The sequence below is a fragment of the Spea bombifrons genome, chromosome 6, assembly GCF_027358695.1.
Source record: "Spea bombifrons isolate aSpeBom1 chromosome 6, aSpeBom1.2.pri, whole genome shotgun sequence".
In the NCBI taxonomy this organism is placed as follows: domain Eukaryota; kingdom Metazoa; phylum Chordata; class Amphibia; order Anura; family Pelobatidae; genus Spea; species Spea bombifrons.
The window spans coordinates 22,718,971-22,745,795 of NC_071092.1; the positions used below are offsets into that span (position 1 = coordinate 22,718,971).

The 26,825-nt window shown below is 40.6% G+C and overlaps 2 protein-coding genes across 2 annotated transcripts in view; both read left to right on the forward strand.

Moving 5' to 3' along the window:
- DMC1 (DNA meiotic recombinase 1) overlaps nucleotides 1–897 on the forward strand; it is a 31,852-nt gene extending 30,955 nt beyond the window's left edge. The window contains exon 13 of the mRNA XM_053469978.1: nucleotides 568–897. Coding sequence (XP_053325953.1) covers nucleotides 568–637 — 70 coding nt within the window. The 3' untranslated portion in view covers nucleotides 638–897. The remainder of the gene's footprint in view (nucleotides 1–567) is intronic.
- Nucleotides 898–5,789: 4,892 nt separating this feature from the next.
- DDX17 (DEAD-box helicase 17) lies at nucleotides 5,790–20,923 on the forward strand. The gene is made up of 13 exons (XM_053469960.1): nucleotides 5,790–6,041; nucleotides 7,885–8,020; nucleotides 8,109–8,205; nucleotides 8,298–8,431; nucleotides 8,587–8,652; nucleotides 8,916–9,057; nucleotides 9,929–10,089; nucleotides 10,850–11,022; nucleotides 11,752–11,862; nucleotides 11,943–12,004; nucleotides 16,312–16,371; nucleotides 19,480–19,713; nucleotides 20,237–20,923. The coding sequence occupies exons 1-13, from the start codon at nucleotides 6,007–6,009 to the stop codon at nucleotides 20,650–20,652; spliced, it is 1,827 nt and encodes a 608-aa protein (XP_053325935.1). The 5' UTR covers nucleotides 5,790–6,006; the 3' UTR covers nucleotides 20,653–20,923.
- The last annotated feature ends 5,902 nt before the right edge of the window (nucleotides 20,924–26,825 follow it).

The following is a 26,825-nucleotide window of genomic DNA, read 5'->3' on the forward strand; positions in this document are numbered from 1 at the left end:
ACGTGTTGGATCTTTTTGGAACGTTGCAAAGCACCTGCCAGTTACTGTTAACGTAAACTATTACAAAATATTTTAAGGAATACAGATACCCAAATATACAGGGCCGGCCCTATAATGGGGCAGACTGGGGCAATTGCCCCAGGCGGCACTTTAGAAGGGGAGGCACTTTGCCACCCAAGCGCTTTTTTTTGTTTTTTTTTTTGAAGCGGAGGAGAGAGAGAGGGGCACCGAGTGGTTTTCGCTTACCCTCTCTCTCTCTCCTCTGCGGCGAGTCTCCCTGTTCGGTCCCGGTGCCGGCTTGTAATGCAGAGCGCCGGAAGTGACGTCAATTACCGGCGCTCAGCATTACAAGCCGGCACCGTGGCAGAGCAGGGAGACTCGCCGCAGGACTGTTTAAAGGTAAGTACCGGGGGGGATAGTAGATTATGGCGTCGGCGAAGTTTAAAATGCCGCCCCCCCCCCGGCGTCGGCGGGGGGGGGGTCGTTTTAAACTTCGCCCCAGGCGGCGTTAAGTCTTCGGCCGGCCCTGCAAATATATGTAATTAACCAATACTGTTTTTTTTACAGCCCAGAAATGCCAGAAAATGAAGCTACTTTTGCTATCACCGCTGGTGGTGTCAGCGACGCAAAAGAGTGATCTACGAAAGTTTTAGCACATTTACTGTTATGCTTCTTGATAGACGTGGACGATGGATTTCCTTGCGTTTGGACTAGAAAAATATGGAACTATTTCAAGTGGAATGAGGTTAATGACCGTTTGGGCCATTTCACATTTTAAAACAGAAAATAACAAAAACATAGTAGCTTTATGACCAGTTGGCTTATGATATCTGATTTTCTGCTAAGAATCTAGGAAAATCTTAAAGCTCTTCTATTGTAAGACCCCACGGCCCCTATTATGACTAACTGTATGGTTGTATGGTTTGGGGAAAAATAATACAGGCTGCAGAAAATCTTCACGTATTGTTTAATGATAGTTATAGAGGAGTTAAAATATCTGTTCAGTTTACACAAGCAGTGCATTATCTTTGTAGCAAAAACTTATTTTGTGGTTTAGTTATAAGTGTATCATACAATAAATATGTTTGTGCAGTCTGCATATGCTAATCGTGTTTCTTATTACGTCATTGAGTTGCATGGTTCTATTGAATCTCGTTGTGTTTACCTGATCTGTTTTAACCCCTTAACGACAAAGCCCGTACATGTATGGGCTTGCAGTGCAAAGTGATAACGACAAAGCCCGTACGTGTACGGGCTGCTGTTAAACATGTTTTCGCGATCAGCGGCTTTGCAGCATCCCCACAAAGCCCTCCCCACAAGAAAAATGGCCCCGCCGCACCGATCATCCAAGATCGATTGGAATCGCTTCCTAAGCACGGAGCCGGCCTTAAGTGTTCTGGCGCCCTGTGCAGACTACTCCTTTGGGCGCCCTGTGCAGACTACTCCTTTGGGCGCCCCCTCATCCCAAAAAAAAGAGGAAAAAAATCTTGTAACAAACAACTAGCTTTCATTAGCTAACAATGCAGTGCAAACAAGTATAGAAATATATAACTGGAAACAATAATATACATTAAATACAAGGAAAAAACAGCTAATCTGCTGTAACAAAAACATTTTTTTAAATATTGAAAAAATTGGACCCCAGAAAGCATTTTCTTGGGCCCTGCTCCACGCTCCCTAGCATGCAATCACTCGCTCCACTACCACACCAAAAACAAAATTGCCACACTGACTGCAGATAAGGGGAAGGCTGTGATAGTCAGTGCAGTCTTACCTCCTCACTCTGACCATGACTTTGAGAGGTCCTCTCACCTGCAATCATTCCCCGTCACTTTGTCCCTCATTCACTAAGCCATACCTCTCCTTTCCTTCATCCTTATTCCTTATTATCCTTACTTACCTTGTTGCCAGAGTCCTGCTCTGCCGCGGTTCACAGCTGAGCGCCAGACGTCATATTCCGTTGCTCAGCATGAAACTCCAGAACTGCAACGGAGTCACAGAGAACGAAGGGCGTCGTGTGGTTGCTGAAAACTTCACGAGCGACTGCTCGTCGCTCCCTGCAAAAAAAAATAAAGTCCCGGGCAGGCGCCCCTGCTGCCATGGCGCCCTGTGTGGCCGTACACCCCTAAGGCCGGCCCTGGCTCAGCATAAATGGTGTTGCTGACATGCCGCGATATTGAGGCATGTAGGAACACAACCCCCCTACCCTGATAGCCTTGCGATTGCTCCGAAGAGCAACCACATGTGCCATCATGTAAATGATGTTGCTGACATTCACAAGATGGCATCAACAATAGAAAAATGAATGAGTTCACAGAGGGTCTATCCAGATCCTCTTGAGAACTCTTGAGCTCCTCCTGCAGGTTGGCAGGCAAAGACTGACCAGATGTCTAAATGGCAAAAAAATACACAACTCACAAAGGTGGCCTTTTACCTCCCAAATAACCCAACAAACCTGTGCATGGGGGTATCACTGCCCTCAGGAGATTTTGAACACATATTGGGGTGTTGTTTGACATATACCAGGAACGGAAATACAACTTGTGTGAAAAAAACAAAACAAAAAATTACTACCACAAAGTTTGACAAAGGCTGGTGCTAAAATTAGTGCATTGAAATGGTTACAATACCAGCATCTGAAAACCCTTGGGGTGTCTAGTTATTAACCCCTTATGGACCAGGCTGTGTTTTACCTTTTGTACCATTGGGACCGAGGCTTTTTTAACACTTTTGCGGTGTTCGTGTTTAGATGTAATTTTCTCCTCACTCAAGAAGGGCTTTCTTCAGATACCATTGTTTTAATCATATCTAATTTTCCATAAAAAAATAAAAAATATGATGAAAAATTTAAAAAAAACCCACATTTTCTGACTTTTACCCCAAAAATCTTTTACTCATCCAAAAAAGCTAATGAAAAAACCTACTAAATAGATTCTACTATTTGTCTTGAGTTTAGAAATACCCAATGTTTTTATGTTTTTTTTGCTTTTTTCTGCACGTTATGGAGCATTAAGTACAAGTAGCGTTTTGCTATTTCAAAACCATTTTTTCCAAATCTGGTAATTCTTCCCCCCCATGTAACATTTCGGGTATCTTTGAAGCCGGCCAATGCAATTTACCCCATCAAGTCATATATTTTTGAAAACTAGACACCCCAGGGTATTTCAGATGCTAGTATTTTAACTCTTTCCATGCACCATATCTACCACTAGTCTTTGTCAAACTTTGTGGTAGTAATTTATTTTGTGTTTTTTATCGCTAAAATTGCTCTTCAGGTATGGATTTACAGCTCCTGGTATACATCACTTTCAAACAACACCCCAATATGTGTTCAGCAACATCTCCCGAGTACAGTGCATGGGTTTGTCGGGTTGTTTGGGAAGTAAAACGCCACATTTAGGAAGTGCACATTTTTTAACTTGGAACTATTACATCTGGTCATTTTGCCCCCATGTCCTAATAGGACCATCTTTGAAGCCGGCTAATTCAATTTACCCCATCATACCATATATTTTTGAAAACTAGACACCCCAAGGTATTTCAAATACCCTTTCCATGCATGAGATTCTACCACCAGTCTTTGCCACACTTTGTGGTAGTATTTTTTTTGGTATTTTTTTTACACAAATTGTACTTTGGGGATAAATGTATAGCTCCAGGTATACGTCACTATCAAACAACACCCTAATATGTGTTCAACAACATCTCTCGAGTACAGTGATACCACCCATGCATGGGTTTAACTGCTGTTTGGGGTTAAAAGGCCACATTTGGGAAGTGCGCTTTTTTTCCCTATTTTGGTCAGTCTGTGCCTATGCCCTATCTTTGTGCCTGGCCACTACAATTTACCCCATCAAACCATATATTTTTGAAAACTAGACACCCCAAGGTACCTAAAATGGTAGTATTTAACTCTTTCCATGCATCAGATTCTGCCACCAGCCTTTGCCACACTTTGTGGTAGTATTTTTTGGGGTATTTTTTTTCACACAAATTGTACTTTGGGTATAAATTTATAGCTCCAGGTATACGTCACTATCAAACAACACCCTAATATGTGTTCAGGAACATCTCCCGAGTACAGTCATACTCCACATGTTGGAAGTGCGCTTTGTTTCCCCATTTTGGTCAGTCTGTGCCTATGCCCTATCTTTGAGCCCGGCCACTCCAATTTACCCCATCAAACCATTAATTTTTTAAATTAGACACTCCTTGGGTATTTGAAATGCTTTTATTTAAATTTTTCCATGTCAGGATTTTTGGGAAGATACAGCGCTAATTTTAGCACTTGCTCATAATAATAAACTTTTTTTATTTTATTCTTTTTGGACTTTTTTTTACATTTTGCTGGAACTGGATAGTTCCTATGATGCATAATAACTTTTAAATGTTACAATGTTTTTTTAATTTTTTTTAAAATATTTTACTAATCACATAGTGATTAGAAAGCTGGGCTCCATTGACTTGTATGGTTGAATGCAGTACCTGTATTCAACCTGCAAGTGGAGCCAGAGTTCTCTAGAGGGTCTGGAGACCGTCTAGCGAACTTTTTCAACTTTATTATTTTTTTTCCCGGGCTGCCGCCATCTTGCGGATGGTGAAGACTGCGCGCAGCTGCGGCTGTGACCGCTCTCCTTAGCGGTTACAGCCCGCCCTGGGGTAAGTATTTGGTGTCGCCGGATGCCTCCTGATCGAGACATTCCAGCGACACCATTTAAGTTTAGGAGGCGATCGTTGATCGCCTCCTAAACGCTTTTAAAACGGGCGTCCGCCGCCATACAATGTATGGCAGATGTTGACGCCCCGGGGAGGGGCCAGACATGGCCCATGATGCCGATCTCGGTGTTGCTGAATGCCTTGACATCGAGGCATTACAGCAACACTGTTTAAGCTTAGAAAGTGATCGTTGAGTCTCATGACGTGTCAGGCACGTCATAGGTCGTTAAGTGACCGTTTTGCATGACGTGCCTGACCCGGCAATGGCCGTTAAGGGGTTAAAAATATATTGTTTGATGGGGTAAATTGCATATGGGCGGCTTCAAAGATAACTGAAATAGCACATGGGGCAGAATGACCAGCTTTGGGAAAAAATGGTTTTGAAATAGCAAAAGGCTACTGGTACTTATTGTCCATAACGTGCAGAAAAAAAGCAAAAAAAAAACCATAAAAACATTGGGTATTTCTAAACTCAGGAAAAATAGTAGAATCTATTTACCAGGTTTTTTTCATTAGTTTTTGCAGATGAGTAAAAGTTTTTTTTTAAAAAGTGAGAAAAGGTAATTTTTTTTTACAAAAAATCACCATATTTTATCATTTTTTTTTAATAGTAAATTAGATGATATGATAAAAATATAAAAATAATGGTATCTAAAGAAAGCCCTGTTTGTCCTGTAAAAACAATATATAATATGTGTGGGAGCAACAGCAACACTGAAAAATGTTTAAAAAAAGCCATTGTCCCAAAGTGTACTACGAGTAAGAGACGGTCTTGTCATTAAGGAGTTAATGTACCATAACCTATGGATTCAAACAATACCTGTAATGTTTACGCATAAACAAAGTAAAAAAAAAACAAAACACTGCGCCGATACAATCTGCTGCCCATGATTGGATACTTAAAGCCACGCCCATCGACCGAAATAGTACTTGGAGGTGCATCATTTTGGGGGCTGGTCGCTATTCCTCAATAAATTTACGCTTTTGTTGTGTGGCACTGTCGTTTAAGTAGAAAGCTGTTACGCTGCAAAAACAGCGTAAAACTCCATTTCACGCTATCTAGTTGAAGCCAGAGAGCTGTCGGCCATTTTGTGTCGAATCTCTGGCGTAGTTAGATGCTGTTTTGCATTGAAATAGATATTTATTTTCAGGTGTCTATTTATTGAAATTAGCCGTTTACAGTTTCTTCTGGAGAAACTCTCGAAATACCGAAGGAAGATTTGCTATTAAATTCCAATTTGTGCTTCTGGTTTTCGTTTTCTGGATCATCTGTTACTTCGCTGCTGTAATATGAGGGGAAGTTTTATGGATCGCGACCGAGGCGGGTGAGAAAATGACTGTTTATATAGATAAAAACAACGTTTCTGGGTATTCTTGGGCTAAATTCCGAAGTGAAGAAAGTGGTGAATGTTGCGCGATCTGGATGTAAACCAGTGGGTTAATTTTGCTCGTATTTGTCACTTTGTTCCGGTATTGACGTCATGAGAAATATGCCCTGATGCGGTTTTTTGATCGCTCTGTTATTGAACACTCCAATAAAAAAAATCCGATTTTGTTGTCTGGTAAATATAATAATGGCAGGTTTTGTTTAAGGGCAGCGACAGTAAATGGTATTTATTAATAATAACCTATATTCAGCAGCGCTCTATAACTTCTGTTAAAATCCCTAGTAATAATGCTCATGAGCTTACACTTTATTTACTAGAAGCAAATAATTACCTTGTAAAAGAATGAAGGCAAGCATGTAGCCTAGGCATTATCTCTTGCATCACTGGTTCTTAAGGGGTTAACGTGCAATAGATCGGCAGTTGCCACACAACCCTTGATTAATATTTATATTTTTCTACCGCGGGTGGCAGGAAAATAAAGGTAATATGTGGAAAATGATTACCTGCACTTATAGTGCCTTATGTCATTCCCTGTCTGGCTTGAATACTGTATTGTTTACAACATGTAGCAGACTGCCAGCTGTGAATTTGACTATGAGGTATACTGGGATTGGCTTATAGGAGGAACTTGTTGTGGGAGCTCTACTGGCCAAACTATTCAGAGCCAGGCCTAATGTCATCCACTCTTCACAGAGGAAACCTTTTGGGTTGGACAATGATTCAGAATTCAAGCCACTACTCTCCAGTCAATGAATTCAGTCCCAGGCTGCCGTTTATGTAGCATTACACATCTATATTTTAGGGATGCACCGAAATGCAAATTCTGGACCGAAACCGAAAATTCAGGATGCACTTGGCCAAAACGAAAATCACCCTCCCCATTTAGAGAAGAACAAAAAACACACTTTTATTAAACACACTTTTAAGTAACACACTGAAATTGGACAAAAAAGTAAATAATAAACTCAAACAGCAGTATTATATATTATATATATATATATATATATAATTAATAACTGAAATTAAACTCCTATAATGCCCAGGCAGTCAGTTTATGCTGGAATCTGAGTGATTCCAGCATGTGATGGCTGTGTGGGCATAATAGTAGTTAATTGAATGACACTGTGTATATGAAATGTGGGATAGGATGACACTCCTATCATGCCCAGGGTCCAGCATGTACTGGCTGCCTGGGCATAATATGAGTGTGATTGATGTTAGCTGCTAGTACAGCAGCCAGTACATGCTAGAACCTGGGCTTGATAGGAGTGTGATCATCTCAGAGAAGCAATATAGAGCTTCCAATAAAGGTTCATGTTCATAAACACAACACTCCTATCATGCCCAGAGTCCAGCATGTACTGGCTGTCTGGGCATGATAGGAGTGTGGTTGCTAACACAACTGCTAATATCAATCACACTCATCCTGGAGCCTGGGCATGATAGAAGTATAATTTCTGCTAAGTTTTGCCACTGTGGCTGCTTGTGCATGATAAGAGTGTCATTGCTATACTAAATATATATGATTACTAACGGCAATCACACTCCTATCATGCACAGACAGCCAGTACATGCACATAACCTACAGCCTCCCTGCGCCCCCCCCTTACACATCCATGCTATCACATGCATATTCATTCATCACAAACATTCATTCCCCCATTCACGTATACTCATTCATACTCATTCAGGTGTAGTGGAATTCTAGTTGACAGGTTGATTTTCGATTTCAATTTGTTACATGGTTTTTTTTGTTTTGTTTTTGTTCTCATGGCTTCAGCCCTGGTGGCTCCCGTTTCCCGAAGTTTGGCAATCCAGGAGAGCGTCTCCGCAAAAAAAGATGGGATTTAAATGAACTTCCAAAATTTGAAAAGAACTTCTATACAGAACACCCAGAAGTAGCACGCATGACTCCAGTAAGAATCTTTTAGGTTGTAGTAAAGAATACAAATGCCTGTTATGTAAATTAGCACACTGATTGTTTTCTTGTTATGCTATTTGTAGCATGAGGTAGAGGAGCTTTGCAGGAAGAAGGAAATTACAGTACGAGGAGCAAATTGCCCCAAGCCTGTTTATACTTTTGCTCAAGCTAGTTTTCCACGTGAGTTGCTTTACTTACATAAATGAAATATACTTTCAGTGTAAATCCACCTAAAAAAAATAATTTATTTATATATATATCTTTCTAAACAGAGTACGTTATGGATGTTCTAATGGATCAACGTTTTAAGGAACCTACCCCCATTCAGTGTCAGGGATTTCCTCTTGCTCTCAGTGGTCGGGATATGGTGGGCATTGCCCAGACTGGATCTGGAAAGACTTTGGCGGTAAATAACCATTTTAAATAAAGTGTCCTTTAAGCTAACTTTTAATTCATAAATCTGTCTCTTTCCTTTTCATTATATAAAGTAAAGTTTATTATTTGACAAACACTAATATGTTTAGTTTTACAAAATATATTTTCTACTTCTTCTTATTTAAGTATCTTCTGCCTGCCATGGTACACATCAACCATCAGCCTTACCTGGAGCGTGGGGATGGACCAATTGTAAGTTTGTCTGTTTGTTTTTTTAAAAAAATACTTGTATATAATTAGCATAAGGTAACATGTTGGCATTGTTTCTTATTATCAAAGTGCAAATAATGTGTAGAAGCATTAAGCGATGGTAAGGTTATTTCTAAGAAATTAGTTGAGAATCGTCTTTTTTAGTATTTATTTAATGTGATACCAAGTCTTGATATTGTATGCTAAAATACGTCAGACCTGTTCTTGGATGTACCAACTGAAATCAATCTCATACTGCTTTACAGTGTCTAGTTCTGGCTCCAACTAGAGAGCTGGCTCAGCAAGTGCAACAAGTGGCAGATGATTATGGAAAATCATCTCGTTTAAAAAGTACCTGTATTTATGGAGGAGCTCCTAAGGGTCCACAAATACGTGATTTGGAGAGAGGTATGATTTTTTTAAAAAACTTTTATTCTGAAACAACTTGTTAACTGTACTTGGAAACAATGTAAACAGTTTACCAACCATTATAAACCCATTAAACAAGTCCACTTACCACAGTGGGTTAGTTCTTAATTGTACTTAACCCTACTTTTGACTGACGCACTGATCTAATAAATAAACTGATGGCTGACGCTGGTAGTACACGTTAGAGGACTGCATTGGGACGCGGGACCCGCCAAAAAACTTGCGGGCGGTATCGCTGGTGTTGCGGGCGGTCAGACACTGTACCTGCTGGTCCCGGTAATCCTGTGCAGTTCTGTAAGGCTGCCTTTGTGTTGCTCTCTTGGGCGGAACAAGAGAAGAGACGCTGTGAGGGAGCAACACGAAGGCAGCCTTGCGGGACTGCGCAGGAAATCTCCAGATCAGGTAAGGGAGCGGGCGGGATTGACCACATATGTGGCGGGAGCGGGCGGAATTGGAACGTTGCGGGGGCGGAACACACATTGCGGGAGCGGGCGGGATTGGACACAAAATCAGCAGGAGCGGGCGGGATTGGACACAAAATTAGGGGGAGCGGGCGGGATTAAATAATCAGTCCAATGCAGGCCTCTAATACATGTAAAGCCTATTTCCCTCTTATTTATGGTCAGCATTTTTTTTGTCGTTTCAGCAAGATGGGGACAAATGAACTCTTTCACAAATGCAAATTCAGTTTATGTTGGATGCACATAACTTTGTTTTAACTATGAAAGCTCCATGTAACACTTCTAAAATATATAGTTTTATAAATAAGGTTTTTAATGTATTGCTTATGTTAACACATTTCCTTCAGTATTTTTTTTTTTTTTTTTTTTTTTTTTTTTTACACTTAAAGGTGTAGAAATATGCATTGCAACTCCAGGACGACTTATTGACTTTCTTGAGGCAGGGAAGACCAATCTGAGGCGCTGTACTTACTTGGTGCTAGATGAAGCTGACCGAATGCTTGACATGGGTTTTGAGCCTCAAATCCGCAAGATTGTTGACCAAATCAGGGTGTGATATTTTTATCTTTATATTTAAATTTTACCTGTAGTGTTCACCACAGCTGCTTCTATGCAGAAGACTCTGCACATAAGTTACTACATTGCAAACTCTGTGTCTTTACTTATAACTGCTATATTCTCTTATAAACATATTATAGTGGCAAAATGAAATTTTAGCTGGACTTTGGTAATTGTCAGACAGACATTTTTTTTTAGCTTAGATTATATCATATAATATATGATTAGAATTGGCAAATTTACGGTTTCTGTTATCCTCCTCTTCTGGACCAACTTATGTATAGTTGCTTCATTTGTACCTGTCATTCTTCAGCATCAGAATTATAAAGGTACATTACAGGGGAGGATAACTTTTTGCATTAAAAAAGGTTTATTTAAAATATTTCCTTTACGAGTTCTGCCAGGTGGATTTTTATCTGTCTGGAAATGCAACCACCATTGTGTGTTCTATCGATAAAAGCACTACACACATTGAATTATGTGACTCTACCAAGTGTATTGTAGGGAGTATTTTGTTGGATAGACTTAACTGTGCAAATCTTTTAGGTAGTATTTCCTAGTACTATGTATATTTGAGAAGTTATCATAATATACAATATTCAGATATTCTCATGCATAACAATTCATAGGTTAGTTATGAGGTCTGATATCAAATGGTTACATCTGCTTAGGGATTTAATGTATTGACTAAACATGGTTATATTTTCACATTCAAGTGCACTTCATTCACTTACATTTTGCTTAATTTACAGCCTGACAGACAAACGCTCATGTGGAGCGCTACATGGCCAAAAGAAGTCCGTCAGTTAGCAGAAGACTTCCTGCGAGATTATGTCCAGATTAACGTGGGGAATTTAGAGCTTTCTGCTAATCACAACATTCTTCAGATCGTTGATGTGTGCCAGGAAAGTGAGAAAGATCACAAGTAGGTGCTCAACAGCAATTAAAAAAATAAAAATGTAAAACTCAATATAATAGAAGAAAATAAAAGCATCTAAAATCATTAACCCCATCCTCCCCTATGGGCATTATAGGTTTGTCCTCAATAGGTGTACCAATGTTACCTTTAGGATGCATTTGTGCATGCTGTGGTTTTTGCCTGCAGCCTGCTGGGATCTCAGGTTGCTCCCCCTGCTGGCTGAGCACACGCATTGGGATTAGTAATTGAAGGCTATAAAGCTTTGCTGATCAGTGTAAACAATACAGGGGAGATCCGAGGGAAGAGAAGGAGAAACATAATATAAATAATAAAAAAAAAAAAACTCATCTTACAATGAAACTTATTTCAATTGTACTCATTACTTCCTTTGAAGAGGAAAGCCTTACGTTTACAGTTAAAGGTGCATTCCAGACCCTTTTTCATCTTAAATGTCTTATGTGGTCTTCTGTTCATTTAAGTGCATGTAAATCAGTGGATAACTTTAATGTTTGTTAGAGCTAGAAAATGAGACACTCTCACTTCTGCTATTCAAAACTGGTAGCGTAACTTTGTATGCTAACTCCACGTGCCCATGGTCCATTCAAGTCAAATGGAGCGTTACATTTGAACATTAATGTTTGCTAGCGTACTTGCGATTACTAAAGCTTCCTGGTTTCCAATTGCAGTAATTGAAGAATGCATGTCCTAATTTTATATATTAAATCTCTTCATTAGGCTGATCCAACTTATGGAAGAAATAATGGCAGAAAAAGAGAATAAAACTATTATCTTTGTGGAAACAAAACGTCGGTGTGATGATTTGACCCGCAGAATGAGACGTGATGGGTGAGTAGAACTGGCATTTTCTTCACTCCACACTCTTCATTGGTCTTGCAAAATCTAATGATTCTTATTTCCTAATCAAGGTGGCCTGCAATGTGCATCCATGGCGACAAGAGCCAGCAGGAGCGTGATTGGGTTTTAAATGGTAAGTTACGTTAGAGACACAAGTTGTGAGTCATATCTAAATGCCACATTGTTGGCACTTGCTTAGTTTAACCCCTTCGTGACCGGGACATACCTGTTACTTCCTGGTCACATGACACTTGCGGACGGGAGGTACCAGGTACATCATACAAAAAGATCAGAGACTCCTCCCTGCAATCACCGGTGTGCCAGAGGCAGCTGTAGGGACAGGGAGAAAGGGTTCCTAGGTTAATATCTGTCCCCACAAGCTTGTGAGGACTAAATATCAGTCAATGCTGTGCTCCAATGGAGCATCAGCGTTGAAAGAGTTAAAAAAAAAAAAAAAAGAGAGGGCTGATGATGATCGGATCACATCTGGCCAATAGGAGTGGTGTAATCATTATGGCAGCCCCTGGATGACCCTGCCCTAGAAAGAGAAGAGGGGTCATCTAGGGTAATAATGAAACCCCCCCCATAAATTAATAATAATAATAAAAAAAATTACCTCATCACTTGTCAGTGACATTTTAAGTCACTGATTATTGATCGGTCTCCCTGATCAATGTCACTTACAAATGATCTGATAAGAATTTTTTTTTTTTTTTTAAAGTTTAAAAATTGAAATGCTCATGTGAGATGCCTGTGGGGTATTGCTGTACTCAAGGGGTTACTGAACACAAATCAAGACCTATTTTGTTCTTTCACATATCTACTCAGAAAAAAAATCCTGGTGAAACTGCATAGTGGATGCAAAAAATGGTTTGTTTTTTTGTGTTAGACTAACTTTGGAAGGCGCCGGCACAGAATTAGTTGCATGGGACAGGCCAATATGCTCCTAACTAGATTCCCTGAGCTGCGTAGCGTCTGGAAATATATATCTTTAAAATGAAATATGGGACCTCTACTGTGTCTCAAATGAGACCAGGACCCAACAAACTGATCTGAAAAAAATTCCATGTTTGAAAACTGTAATGCGCATGTTCCAATTTTGAGCCTGCAGTGCCAAAGACATGCCCTACCCATGCATATGGGGTATTCCTGTACTCAGGGGATGTTACTGAATACAAATCACAAGTTGTTTCAGTAATTTTACGTACCCAGGGGGAAAATACTGAAATACTGTGGATAGAATGGGTTTGTGAAAAATAATTTTTTTTTTTTACTGCAATGTTTAGGACAGACTGGCACTGAAATGGTTAAATCAACTGTTAAAATGGCCCAAGTAAAATACTTTGGGATGTCAACTTTCAAAAATATATACTTTCGTTTAGCAGTTTTTCTTTTTTTTGCTGCTATTGGTGCATATCTCCCAGCAAACCACATTTAAAAAAAATCTTGTTTAGAAACAGCGATGTGCGTCATTCATATTAACCCCTTAAGGACCGGGCTCATTTTTCGTTTTGTACGGTGTGGGACCGAGGCTGTTTTGACACTTTTGTGGTGCTTGTGTTCAGCTGTAATTTTCTCCTCACCCATTTAGTGTACCCACATAAGTTATATATTGTTTTTTTTCAGGACAAGATGGGCTTTCTTAAGATACCATTATTTTGATTGTATCATCTTATTTACTATAAAAAAATTAAAAAACATGGTGAAAAATTGAAAAAAAAACACATTTTATGACTTTTATTTGAAAAATCTTTTACTCGCCTAAAAAAGCAAGTAAAAAAACTAGCTAAATAGATTCTACTACTTGTCCTGAGTTTAGAAATACCCAATGTGTTTATGTTTTTTTTGCTGTTTTTTGTAAGTTATAGGGCAATAAGTACAAGCAGTGTTTTATGATTTCCAAATCTTTTTTAACAAATCTGGTCAGTCTGCCTCCATCTCCTCTTTGGAACATCTTTGAAGCCGGTTAACTCAATTTAACCCATTCAAACTATATATTTTTGAAAACTAGACACCCCAGGGTATTCCAAATGCTATTATTTTAACCCTTTCCATGCACCAATTATACAACTACACTTTGTCAAACTTTGTAATTTTTTTGTTTTTTTTCCACACAACTTGTACTTTAGTTATAGATATACAGGTCCTGGTATATGCCACTGTCTAACAACACCCCAATATGTGTTCAGAAATATCTCCTGAGTACAGCGATACCCCACATGCATGGGCTTGTCAGATTGTTTGGCTGGTAAAAGGCTACTTTTGGGGTATGCATAATTCAGGTGGTCATTTGGTCATTCTGCCTCCATCTCCTCTTTGGAATATCTTTGAAGCTGGTTAACTCAATTTAACTCCGTCAAACCATATATTTTTGAAAACTAGACACCCTAGGGTATTCCAAATGCTGTTATTTTAACCCTTTCCATGAACCAATTATACAACTACACTTTGTCAAACTTTGTAATAGTAATTTTTTTTATTTTTTTTTCACACAGATTGTACTTTAGTTATAGATATGCAGGTTCTGGTATATGTCACTGTCAAACACCCCAATGTGTGTTCAGGAACATCTCCTGAGTGCAGTGATACCCGACATGCATGGGTTTGTCGTGGTGTTGAGATTTAAAATGCCACATTTGGGAAGTGTGCTTTTTTTCTCCATTTTGGAAAATGGAATTTGAGCTCGGCCACTCCACTTTGCCCCATCAGCCATTTTTTTTATATTAGACACCCCTTGGGTATTTGAAGTGCTTTTATTTTAACTCTTTGTTGAGATTTTTGAGAAATTTTAGCACTTGCTCAAAATAATAAACTTTATTTTTTATTTTATTTTTTTAATATACTTTTTTTTTATATTTTTTTTTACACATTTTGCTGGTACTGGATGGTTCATCTAGTGACATCACTGCATAATTATTTTTTTTCCATTTTTTTTTTTTTAATATTTTACTAATCACATAGTGATTAGAAAGCTGGGCTCCATTGACTTGCATGGTTGAATGCAGTACCTGTATTCAACCTGCAAGTGGAGCCAGAGTTCTCTAGAGGGTCTGGAGACCATCTAGCGAACTTTAAAACTTGATTGGTTTTTTTTACAGAGCGGCCGCCATCTTGCTGATGGCGAAGAACACCGGCAGCTGCGGCTGTGACCGCTCTCCGGAGCGGTCACAGCCCATCCATAGGTAAGTGTTTGGTGTCGCTGGATGCCTCCTGATCGAGGCATTCCAGCGACACCATTTAAGTTTAGGAGGCGATCGTTGATCGCCTCCTAAACGCTTTTAAACCGGGCGTCCGCCTCCATACAATGTATGGCGTCTGTTGACGCCCCGGGGAGGGGCCAGACATGGCCCCCGATGCCGATCTCGGCCTTGCTGAATGCCTCGACATCGAGGCATTACAGTAACGCCGTTTAAGCGAAGAAAGCTCACTTTCTAAGCTTATTTAATTTTTTGACGGTTCAGGACCGTCAAAGGTCATTTAGTGACCGTTATGTCATGACGGTCCTGAACCGGCAAAGGTCTTTAAGGGGTTAAACTCTGTAAGTCCCAAAATAAATGTAAATACTAGGCATATGTGGAGTTTCCAAAAACAGGACAAATACCTAAATACACTTTTGGATTTTTTTTCCCGTTTTTATAGGTGAAACTGAAAATATTTCCTTTTTTCCCCCTAATTTTCCACACAGTTTTAGATAGTTTTCATACTAAATGATGGTTTATATAATTATTTCAAAAGAAAGCCCTACTTGTGCTGAAAAAAACAATATATAATGTGTGGGGGTGCACTAAATGAGGTAGTAGGTAATCAGAGTTGAATAAAGTCATAGCAAAAGCACAAAAACGGCTCTGGTCCTTTAGTGCAAACATGGTGCAATAAACCTGGTCCTGAAGGGGTTAATTTAAGTTTTAGTTGTCCCCCCTCCTGTTCGCGCTTAGCATGGAACCTCTGGCCAATGCCATTAGAGCCAATCCTGGTATCTCTGGAATGTTAGTTTCGGGGGTGGAGCATAAACTGGCCTTAATCGCGGATGATATGTTGGGGATCCTGTCTGCTCCCCTTACGTCCCTACCCCATTTCCTCCAGGAACTGGAGATGTACCAAGCATTTTCTAATTACAAGATAAACTTGGGTAAGTCGGAGATATTGGGGGTCCCCCTGGCGGACTCTACTAAGCGGGAGTTGAGCTCTCGGTTTCCCATTAAATGGTGCGGATCGTCCCTTCGATTCTTGAAAAAAAAATAAAAAAATTTAAGTTTTAGTAACAGATACTTGATTCATTTATTTTCTTCCTTTTGACTTCACAATTCCTTACCTTGGTGTATGAATGAAAATGGGTTCTCTATGCAAAGGAGTCTACTTTTGGAGTGTTCGAATAACCTTTTTTTTTCCTTATCAGTGTAAACCTAATTCGGAGATGTTTGTTTTTTCTTTTCTCCTCAGAGTTCCGCACTGGAAAGGCTCCTATTCTCATTGCTACAGATGTTGCATCTCGGGGTTTAGGTTCGTAACTTTAGCGATGATAAAATTATCATTACGTTTGTTTCCATAGCAAGTCATATAGAATTACAACCTTTCTGCCTCTGAGGTCCATTAGTGCAAGTGTGATTTAAGTACTTATGTAAAAGTAAGCAATGTAATTTATATTTCTGTATTTTCACCAGAATGCCCAACAGTCATTAATCCCATTAATTTGATCTGAAAATGAAAGGTGATGTTTAGCATTGGTTATGTCATATATAGTGACTAGTAGATTTTTCTGCTCTTTTAAATGTTGCCGAAGAACCCAGGAGTCACACGCATTTCAAGAGACATGCATTTTTAGTATCCCATAATGTAATAGTATGATATTACTACTTTTTAGAGCACCCATATAAGATTTTTTTTTAATGCTATGGGAAAACAAGGTATTCATTTATTTTGGATACTCCTTTAATTATCTCCTTTGGATAGTTGCATTTACCTACTGAACAGATCAAATGTTTGTAGTACTGCACTATATTAGGTACTATTTAAATGTACCTGAAAATGTTTTTTTCAATGCTGTTATCCTTTTTACCTCCCTTGATATATTCTGCATGATGGCAAATGCTGTCCCGATATGTTGTGCATTTAGTGTGATCACTGAAAGTCCTTCAGTCTGTTTCTTGTTACTCATAATTCTTCCACCATCTTTGCTCTTCTTTTGGAGGATGTGGTGTTGGTTGGCTGTACATAGATTGCCCAATTTATTCCTGAGAAATTGTAGGGTTTACCCCGGTGCAAGTTCACAAGTGATTTATCTACAAGGTTCTCCTGATTTTATAACTTATCAAACACTTCCTGGTCTCCTTCTCCCCAATGGAAAGGTGGTTCACTAGTGGTTAGTAACTACGTACATTAGAGTACATTAGAGACAAACAGTAAGTAGACAGAGCCTGCAGTATGTGATAGATTAAAAGAAATGTGCTGTAAGTTAGTGCATGACATTTACTTAATTATAGGTGCTAGGTAACAGACAGGTAAGTTCCTGTTACATTTCTCTGCTCACTGTAGGATTTTTTTCTTTTCAAATTAATTTGCAATATTAAAATTTTATCTTTTGTTTGTTTTTGACAGAAGCTGCAGATCTCTCTCAGTACAGGGCCAGTGGCCTGTCGAAAATAGAGGGGGATGAACGCTGGAAGCTGCCCCCATAAAGGGCGCTGGCTTCTTACACTCTTCCCTCGTGAAGGTCTTGTACTGAAGAGGCAGTTTTTGGGTCTGCAACTCCAAGCTCCTAAAGTCCCCCACTCTACATTGGGGTACAAAATGTGGGCATTCCGCCTGTATACCGAACTACGCCCCTCCCCCTATGGCTGCTGGGTTTGGGTTTGACGTTGCCCAGCCTTGAGCAATAGAAGGACCACCTTTCTAGAAGGGAGATCTCCCTGGTGCTTTCCTCTAGACCATCTGCTGAGCAGCTGTGGGAAAGTCCCAAGCCATGGAAGACTTTGGGAAGTTTCTTGGCTGACGAAGCAGAATAGCCTTTTCTGCTGCTTCTCATCAGACTCATGTGGCTGCCTCCTCCACTTCCAAATGTATACCCCATTCTTTCTCCCTGCCTATCAGGGTTTTGAAGGCGGTATTCTGTGTCATTACCAGTTCTGTTATGGAGACCGTACGAATGTGAGCACCAGTGAAACCTGCTTTATCCTACTGACACTATACTCCTCAACATGGCTGCCGCTAATTATGAACTTGCTGTTAGTCGAGCCACTTTACCCTACTAAACCTCTCAAAAATGATGTCTATTATACTGATGGTTACCTGGATATAACCTTTTAAATCCCCCTTTGTAAATTTTCCACATCAAGGTAACCTGCATATAAGCGACCTTCCTGTAATAAGAAACAGACACCCCTTTATACTTGGGCCCCGTGTTGTTAGATTACATTTGCCCATCTTGCACAGCTAGGTTTCCCACTACTGTATCTTTATTATTTAAAACCTTGACATCAGATGGTGAGTGTTGGAGTGTGGGTTTTCTCTTCACCTATTAACAGGTTGTACGCTGCCACCTGGCAACACACTTGGACATGGGGGAAATTGGCTGCCCCACAGAAGCATCTAGCAGATTCAGTGCATGTACTGGGACCTCTTGCTGCGCCTGGACCATTGATGCATGCTCCCCGCTCCGGTGGTCCCGTTTCCAAGGATGTGGGCAGTGACTCCACCAAGTGCCAAAAAAAGACGGGGTTGGCGCAGCAGATTCCCCACCTCGCGGAAGGAGTGTGCATCGGTCCGGACAACAGCCTCCTGAGGAAAAAAATCCCATTAAGTTATTTAATCTTATTTTATAGGAAATCTTATAGTCAACATGCAGATTACACAGGACATTAATATCATTAAACTGGAGATTTAACTACACATATAATCCACATTTAGATCACTGATTTTTGGAAGTTGAAGGATTACTCTTTAAAAGTAATTTTTGTGTTTTGTGTAATTGTACTTTGGCCTTGCGGTTTAGAATTCAAAATAGTTTTTGTTCCTCCAGCATAGGACACTGGTATCTTTCAATTATATCAAAATAAGTCTTAACAATTCTGGGGCATAATGGAGATTGTAGAGTAACAAATTCAGTGTTTCTACATACTTGCTGCAATAGGTTTTTTAAGACTTTAGATGCTAAAACATATTGTGAATATTGGTAATTAAAGATGTAATGAAACAACTGGAGCAAAAAAACACATTCACTTAGGAGAAGCAGCTTTAGGAAGAAGAAAAGGCACCAAGTGACACAAATAAATGTTTGTGACCCTGTTATGGATGTAATGACTATGAAATCTCAACAGGCCCATTTTATCTATATACATATATCTTAAATGCTGCCTGGATTCTTTTAATATCGTTCAACAAAAAATACCACCAAATATTTCTTATAAGTAGTTGCCTAAGACGGCATTTGAATAGCAACTAAGATTTTATAGCTGCATACCAAAAAAAGGAAGTGTAGATAAAGTATGTTAGGAGTGTAAAGTCAAATTTGAATGTTTTTTTTCTTATTGCACATTTATCTGATTTGTTTCTACCTTTCACTCTCCTGACGTGTTTCTGTACAACACGTCAATCTTCTTGATAAAACTTCAGATGTGGAAGATGTGAAGTTCGTCATAAACTATGACTACCCAAACAGTTCTGAGGACTACGTTCATCGCATTGGACGCACAGCCCGTAGCACAAACAAGGGCACTGCCTACACGTTCTTTACTCCTGGAAACCTCAAACAAGCCCGTGAGTTGGTAAAAGTACTAGAGGAAGCTAACCAAACCATCAACCCCAAGCTTATGCAGCTAGTGGACCACGGCCGTGGTGGTGGTGGAGGTACGTAGAGTTGATCTTGCATGGACATTGTATGAAACCTGATTTGTTGGGATATGGTAACAAGCCTATGATCCTAAAGCCAGATTTGAAAATGCCATTATTTTAACTTTAAAATAGAAAAAGGCTCCAGGCACTCAAGGGTTCCATCAGACAGATTTATTTGAAGGAAATGGACAACAACGTTTCGACCTCACAATGAGGTCTTTATCAAAGTTTTTTTCAAGTTTCTATTTTGATTTACTGGGGAGTTGGCCCTTCCCGGCACAGCTAAGCACCTGAGTTCCTGTGGGGAGTGAGTGCAGATTCCTGATTTTGGTGACTTATTATTTTAACTTTGTCACCAAATTGTCACATGTTTGCGCATAGATAATATCCGAAAAGCAGTGAAGAATAACTTATTTGCATGCAATATGTGGTGGTGGCTGAATGGTATGTCTATTGAATGTGTGAGGGTGGATTTAGACATTTTCTTCACATTGGTTTAAATCCATACAAGTTCTTCTGTTTTGTACCTCTCATGTAGGTGGCCGCTCTAGGTACAGAAGCATCCCTACAAACAACAATCCTAACATGATGTATCAAGAAGAGTGTGATAGAAGAATGCGCGGCAAAGATGGTGGCCGTCATGATGGGAGAAGCAACAACCGTGATAACGGAATGCCAAACAATGGAGCTGGTAGAGACCAGGGCAGGCAGAATTACTCTTATGTGGCACAGAGCACAAATTTTCAACCTAATCAGTATGGCTACGGGCAGGGCGTCTTTACGGCAGCGACAGGGGGCAGCTATGGTGCTGCTGCATACGGCCAAGCACCACAGCCACTAATGTCCCAGCAGTTCGCTCCACCTGCAACCTCTAGCTTGCTGAACTATATGAATCAGGCTCCAACCTACCAGTATCCACCACCCCCACCCCCACCCCCTCCTTCTCGCAAGTAAGCCTTCCTCTGAGCTAACTTTGTAATTTTGAGCTGGTTTTAGTTTTATGAACCTGTGTTCCATTATTCCATTTTCTAAAATATGAAGTTGCCCTGAAGTTAAGTTCAGGGGAACTTAATTTTCTGTTGGCAGTGGCCAACAGCTGGTAGACTAATTCATCTATCCAAAGACGTGTGTGTCTTTGGTCTGTGTGTATATAAATTTCCATATAACTATTTTTTTTTTTAAGATTTTGAACGAATTAACAGGTAGGTAATATTCATACCATACAGATTTTCGTTTCTGCTTTTTAATTACTTAACAGTTTTTCTACCCATGTATGGTCAGTATTCTTCATTTGTGTTCCAAGTATTTTCTTGTCTACTAATCCGTTCCCAGTTACTGTTCATAAAAGAACCAAAAGGTAGTACTTTTCTCTGGGCTGCTAGAAATCCGTGCCAAGCCCAGCTAGCGTATTCTATTTATGATACATTAACCAGCATTGTGTCCCAGATTTTGTTTCCTGGAATACATTTTTTTAAATAAATTACACTTTTGTTCATCTAACTCAGGTCTAAGAAGTAAATAAAAAATGTAATTTGATGATCCCTTGGATTATAGATTAGAATCCTGGTTTGCAGTTAAGATTGCGTCAACTGCATTGTTTTCCCTCCCTTCCGAAATTGTAATTTTGGTACCAATCTTATTTTGATTTTGTAAATACGAATAAAGAATTTCAAATTAAAATTGATCTTAAATTACTGTTGTCTCCAATTTAAGTGAGCTTTAAAACAATGTATGAATGATCTGAAATGAAAATGTGACCTGTGATGGATTGCTGACTCTGTAAGGGATAGGATCAGGAGGAGACAGGCAAAACTGTGGCCCATCCTGGAAACGTGTGTGTGTGTGTATCACTCATCTACAGACACCAGACAAGCCAGAACAACAAGCTTGTTGTTCCCTCAGAAATCTCTTGGTGCTGCCACAAACACAAGGGATTCTGGGTAGGCGCATGCAAATAAGGTTAATAGTTATCACCTTTTGCCTCTATTTGCACTTTATACATGGATCCCTTGAAAGTAATTGCCCGCTGTACAGGACAGCCTTTAGACAAAACTCTGGAAGAGGTGCAATAGCCGGATCACCACTCATGGACAGCTGTTTCATCAGCATGAGATTGTGATACTGGCTTAATACTTGAGGCTTGGGGTAACCAAGAAATACCATTACGTAAGTTATGGTGGGTAAAGGTGATGGGAAAACCCTTCCACTAAAATGTAGGGGTATGTAGAAGCATTATTAAACACTCATCTACAGACACCAGACAAGCTTATATATAATTTTAGTATGTATGTGTATATATACACACACTACCATCACCCCTTTCAATTTGAGGGCTGACTTGGCGAACACAACTGATCTATCAAACTCAACGGTAAACTAAACCTAAAATGGCTCTTCACTGTGTCCTGATTATTGAGTTCAGTTGTTTCAGCCACACTTATTGCTAAAAGGTGTATAAAATCAAGCACATGGGGAGCCATATCCATAGACAAACATTTGCAGTAGAATGGATCATCTCTGGAGTGATGAATAAATGCTACCTACCAGAATGCGTAGTGCCTACTGTAGAGTTTGGTGGAGGAGGGATAATGGTTATGTTGTTTTTCAAGGGTAATATTACTGCTATTGCATACAAACGTTTGAAACTATTTTTTCAAATCTTGTGGCATCAGTTTGGTTAAGACCTTTTCCTGTCCCAGAATGATTATGCCTGTAACCGTTTCACCTGGAGAGCTGTAGTCACTCCTAGAGATCACCCAGATGTATCCTCCTGCTGCCCCCAAAATCACTTCCAGCACCAGTAAGCATTCACACCATGGAACCCTGCCATGTGTACTCAATACGTAGACACAACTACCTTCAATTGAGTATGGCAAGAAAGAACATTTTATTGAACAACACAGCATATTTATACACAGAAACATCAAGACAACAACCAGGATTAAACCGAGCAAAAGGGCCCCATCACATCAGTACATAATTGAATTACATCACACAAGATTAACAAGATTTAACTGGAACAATTTAAAAACTATTTTAAGGTGCAGGGAAACAATGACCATGGAAAGTGCCTCCCATGGTGTGAGTGGATAATCTGTGTACGTTTTTAACCTGTATTTTTACAAGTGAACCACCCATATTTCCCCACAGGAGGAACCATATGTTTGGGTGTCGGTGTGGCAGAGCCTGTCCTGGTGTGTGTGTTTGGGTGTTGGTGTGGCAGAGCCTGTCCTGGTGTGTGTGTTTGGGTGTCGGTGTGGCAGAAGATGTCCTGGTGTGTGTATTTGGTCATCTGTTTCCTTGCACTAACAAATTTAATTTTTAGTTAGCCAGAGATTAAATGCCCTCCTGAATTTGTAATCACTTCAGAGGACAAAACGTTCAAGACCCATAAATCAGTGAGAGGAAACGTAAAGCTTTTGTGTTATTTACTCTATTTCAATCTGCATATTTCATTGAAAAGGATTAGTTGCATTAAATTGTGGGTTTAGGCATCCCGTGTATGATTTTTTTTTTGTGTTTTCTGATTACTCCCAGTCCCATCACATTACATCAATATGCGTTAGAAAATCTAAAAAGGGCTGATTCGGTGGTGCAACGGGCCACTTGACTAGACTTAGGCTGCCAGCCCTCCCCTGGGTTAAACCATAGCGGAAGGAATGAAAAGACATCACCGAAGGATTATTTGCTTAGCATATGAGATTTCACTAAATGTTTTGTCTAAGTGGAACTGCCCTTTTATAGTATGAATTTCAAATGTCAATTACTAGATGTATATAATTTACTTACTGAAGCAAAATATTTTAAACAAAAAGCCCTACACAGTTGTGGATATGTGCGCAATAGAAACTTGTGTGTAAAAAATACTATTAAAAAAAAGTATATTTGCCCTTGCCTATAAAAAAAAATCGGAACCTCCCCAGATCCCCAGTTTAGTTTCCTGCCTTGCGTATTTCTTATTTTTATTTTGCAGGACCCCCAGCGGGGTACTTCGTGTAGAGCGGGTCACTTCAGCTACCCCAGCTTAGGCTTCGTGACGCGGCAGTTCCTTTCTCTGCGACAGCGGATGAGGGTCTCCCAAAATAGACCTCATGGCATCATGCACCAACAAACAGGTAGAGACCTTCTTCTCCCTTTCACCACAGGGACATCCAATGGGACTAGATGCTCTGTCACAAACGTGGAATTTCCAACTGGCTTAATTTTTCCCCATATTCCACTCCTTGCAAGGGTTTTGAAGAAAATAAGAGAGAGTGCCTCATACTGGCTAAGTAGAGCTTGGTTTGTAGACCTAAACTAGCTGGCCTGCGACAGGCCTTTTCATCTTCCAGTTCGGCAGGATCTACTTCTGCAAGGACGTGTTTATCACCCGCACCCAGAACATCTAAAACTTACAGCATGGATTCTGAAAGGAAAATCCTGCAATCAAAAGGTCTGTCCTCTGCTGTTATAGAAACCCTGATTGCCAGCAGAAAACCAGCTACTTCTTCCAAATATCAAAAAATCTGGAGAATTTTCCTCTCTTGTTGTGAGGTACACTTATCCTCTCCTGTGGACATCCACTCCGTGCTTAATTTCCTGCAGACTGTTTTTAAAAAGGGGCTTAAACCAACCACCTTGAAGGTACAGATAGCATCTCTCAGCAACATACTTTGGACCTTCGTGGATGTATTCAGATTTACCTCGCTAGAACGAGTTCTTGGGGAAAATCCAGTTCTTTGTTTATTTCCTTTTCTGGTCCTCGTAAAGGGAATAAAGTGTCTAGAGCTTCTATCGGCCGTTGGATCAGAGAAGCTATTTCTGAATGTTACGTCTGTCCGGGTTTGGAACTGCCCCTGAAATTAAGAGCTCATTCGACTAGATCAGTTTCAACATTCTGGGCTGAACTGGCATGTTTAGACCCTAAGACATTTGTAAAGCAGCAACCTGGATTAACTTCCATACTTTCTCCAAGCATTATTGTCCAATTTTGGCCGCAGGGTCCTTTCTCGCTAATTCTGTGCCACCTGGAATGGCAAGGGAAAATAGAATTCTTACCTGGGAATTCCTTTTCCTTGTCCATTTCCCCTACTTATTTTTTGACTGTTTATGTTGTTTGAGTTAGTCTCTTTAACTAACTGGGGATCTGGGGAGGTTTTATTTTTTTTTTTATTTTTTTTTTTATAGGTTCCCTGCCATTCCTGAGGGGTGGAGACTATCTCTCATTTGTGCCACCTGGAAATGGACAAGGAAAGGCTAACCATGGCAACATTACATATGGGATAGCACCTCCCCTCAGCCTGTAGGACAGAATCTAATTAGACATCTAGGGTATAAGGGCTCCCCCACAGCAATACCTCCTGTCCTTCAGCCAGGACAGTGGTCTCTGGGATATGTAAGTTTTCTTTTTTGGCTCTCTAAGTCCTTTATTGATTGGAGTTCAGCCGTTCTTCCTTTGGAGCCCCAGCAATCAGTCAGATTACCTGATTTGTCTGGGGGCTACCCAGGGGAGGGCTGGCAGCCTAAGGCATGGGGGGCAAGTCAAGTAAAGTGGCTCCGCCCCCTCGCACTCACCTTTCACCCCTCACGCTGCTCCAATCACTATGCGGCCATCAGACTGCTGGAAAACTTATCTAAACGTCCGCTGGGTGCTGATGCCACCGGCCGGAGCTACTTTAATCCTTTTTTTATTTATTTAATATGCCGGATCGGCTTGCCATATTAAAAATAAATAAATAAAGTATTAAAGTAGCGCCGGCCGGCAGCATCAGCACCCAGCGGCCGTTTAGATTTGATTTCCAACAATCTGATGGCCGCATAGTGATGGGAGCAGCGTGAGGGGTGAAAGGTGAGTGCGAGGGGGCGGAGCTTTCACCCCTCACGCTGCTCCCATCAGTTGGCGGCCATCGCATACGGCCGCTGGGTGCTGATGCCGCCGGCCGGCGCTGCTTTAATACTACTTTTTTTTCCATTTAATAGCCGATCCGGCTTGCCATATTAAATTTAAAAAAAAAGTATTAAAGTAGCGCCGGCCAGCGGCATCAGCACCCAGCGGCCGTTTAGATTAGATTTCGGGCAGCCAACTTGGAGGAGGATATTCAGCCGCCACCACCTGTTGGACTTCTTGAAGCCTTTCAGGATTGCTGCAGCCTTTATGGTAGAGGCCTCAATGGATATCTTCAAGATTGGAATAAGATCTATGGCCCTCACCTCTGCAGCTCAAAGATCCCTACAGCTTCGGTTTTGGGGAGCTGATTTTGCTTCCAAACATAATATGGTGGCCATGTCCTTCCAGGGTCATCTCCTCTTTGGTAGAACACTGGATGAGGCCATCAAGAAGGGGGCAGAAGGTAAACATGCCTTTCCTAAGATAAAATATCTAGGAGGTTCCAGCCCTCACGACAGCAGGTCCTATCGCCCAGGCTGAGAATTTACCAGAGGGGCGCCGTGGAAGAGTGGACAGTTTTACAGGTCCAGATGGAACAAAGGCAAAGGTGCTTATTCCAGAACCACCTCTAAACAATATTGACACCTTGCGGGCCCAGGATACCCCAGTAGGTGCAAGACTATCCAACTTCTTCCCAGCCTGGGCTATAGAAATTGCAGACTCATGGGTTCTCTTCATCCTTTGGACCGGATACAAGTTAGAATTCCTAAAGTGTCCTCTTCGGGGCATGTAGTCACTTCAAGGATTCCTGCAGTTCCTGTCAAGCTTCAGGTAGTGGAGTCATACATCGCCTAGATGCTAGCAGACAGGGTTATTGTTCCGGTTCCAGTAGATCAACTTTTAAAGGGTATTTATTCCCCATTGGTTCTGGCCCAGAAACCTTCTAAGAAATGGAGACCCATTCTGGACCTGAGCGATCTCAACAAAAACATCAAGGTGGAACCGCTGAGATCCATTAATCCAGGAGACTGGCTCGTGTCCATCGATCTCAAGGATGCGTATTGCCATATTCCCATCTCAGACTACCACCAGAGGTTTCTCAGATTCTCAATACTGGGCCGTCCAGTTCCGAGCCCCAGGATGTTTTCCAAGGGGCTTGGAACTGGACATAGTGCCAAATTCATCTCGAGCCATGCATGACAGAGATTTAGTCCTGAAGGTTCTTCCCACCTTTGGGTAGCTCGTGAACTGGGAGAAGACC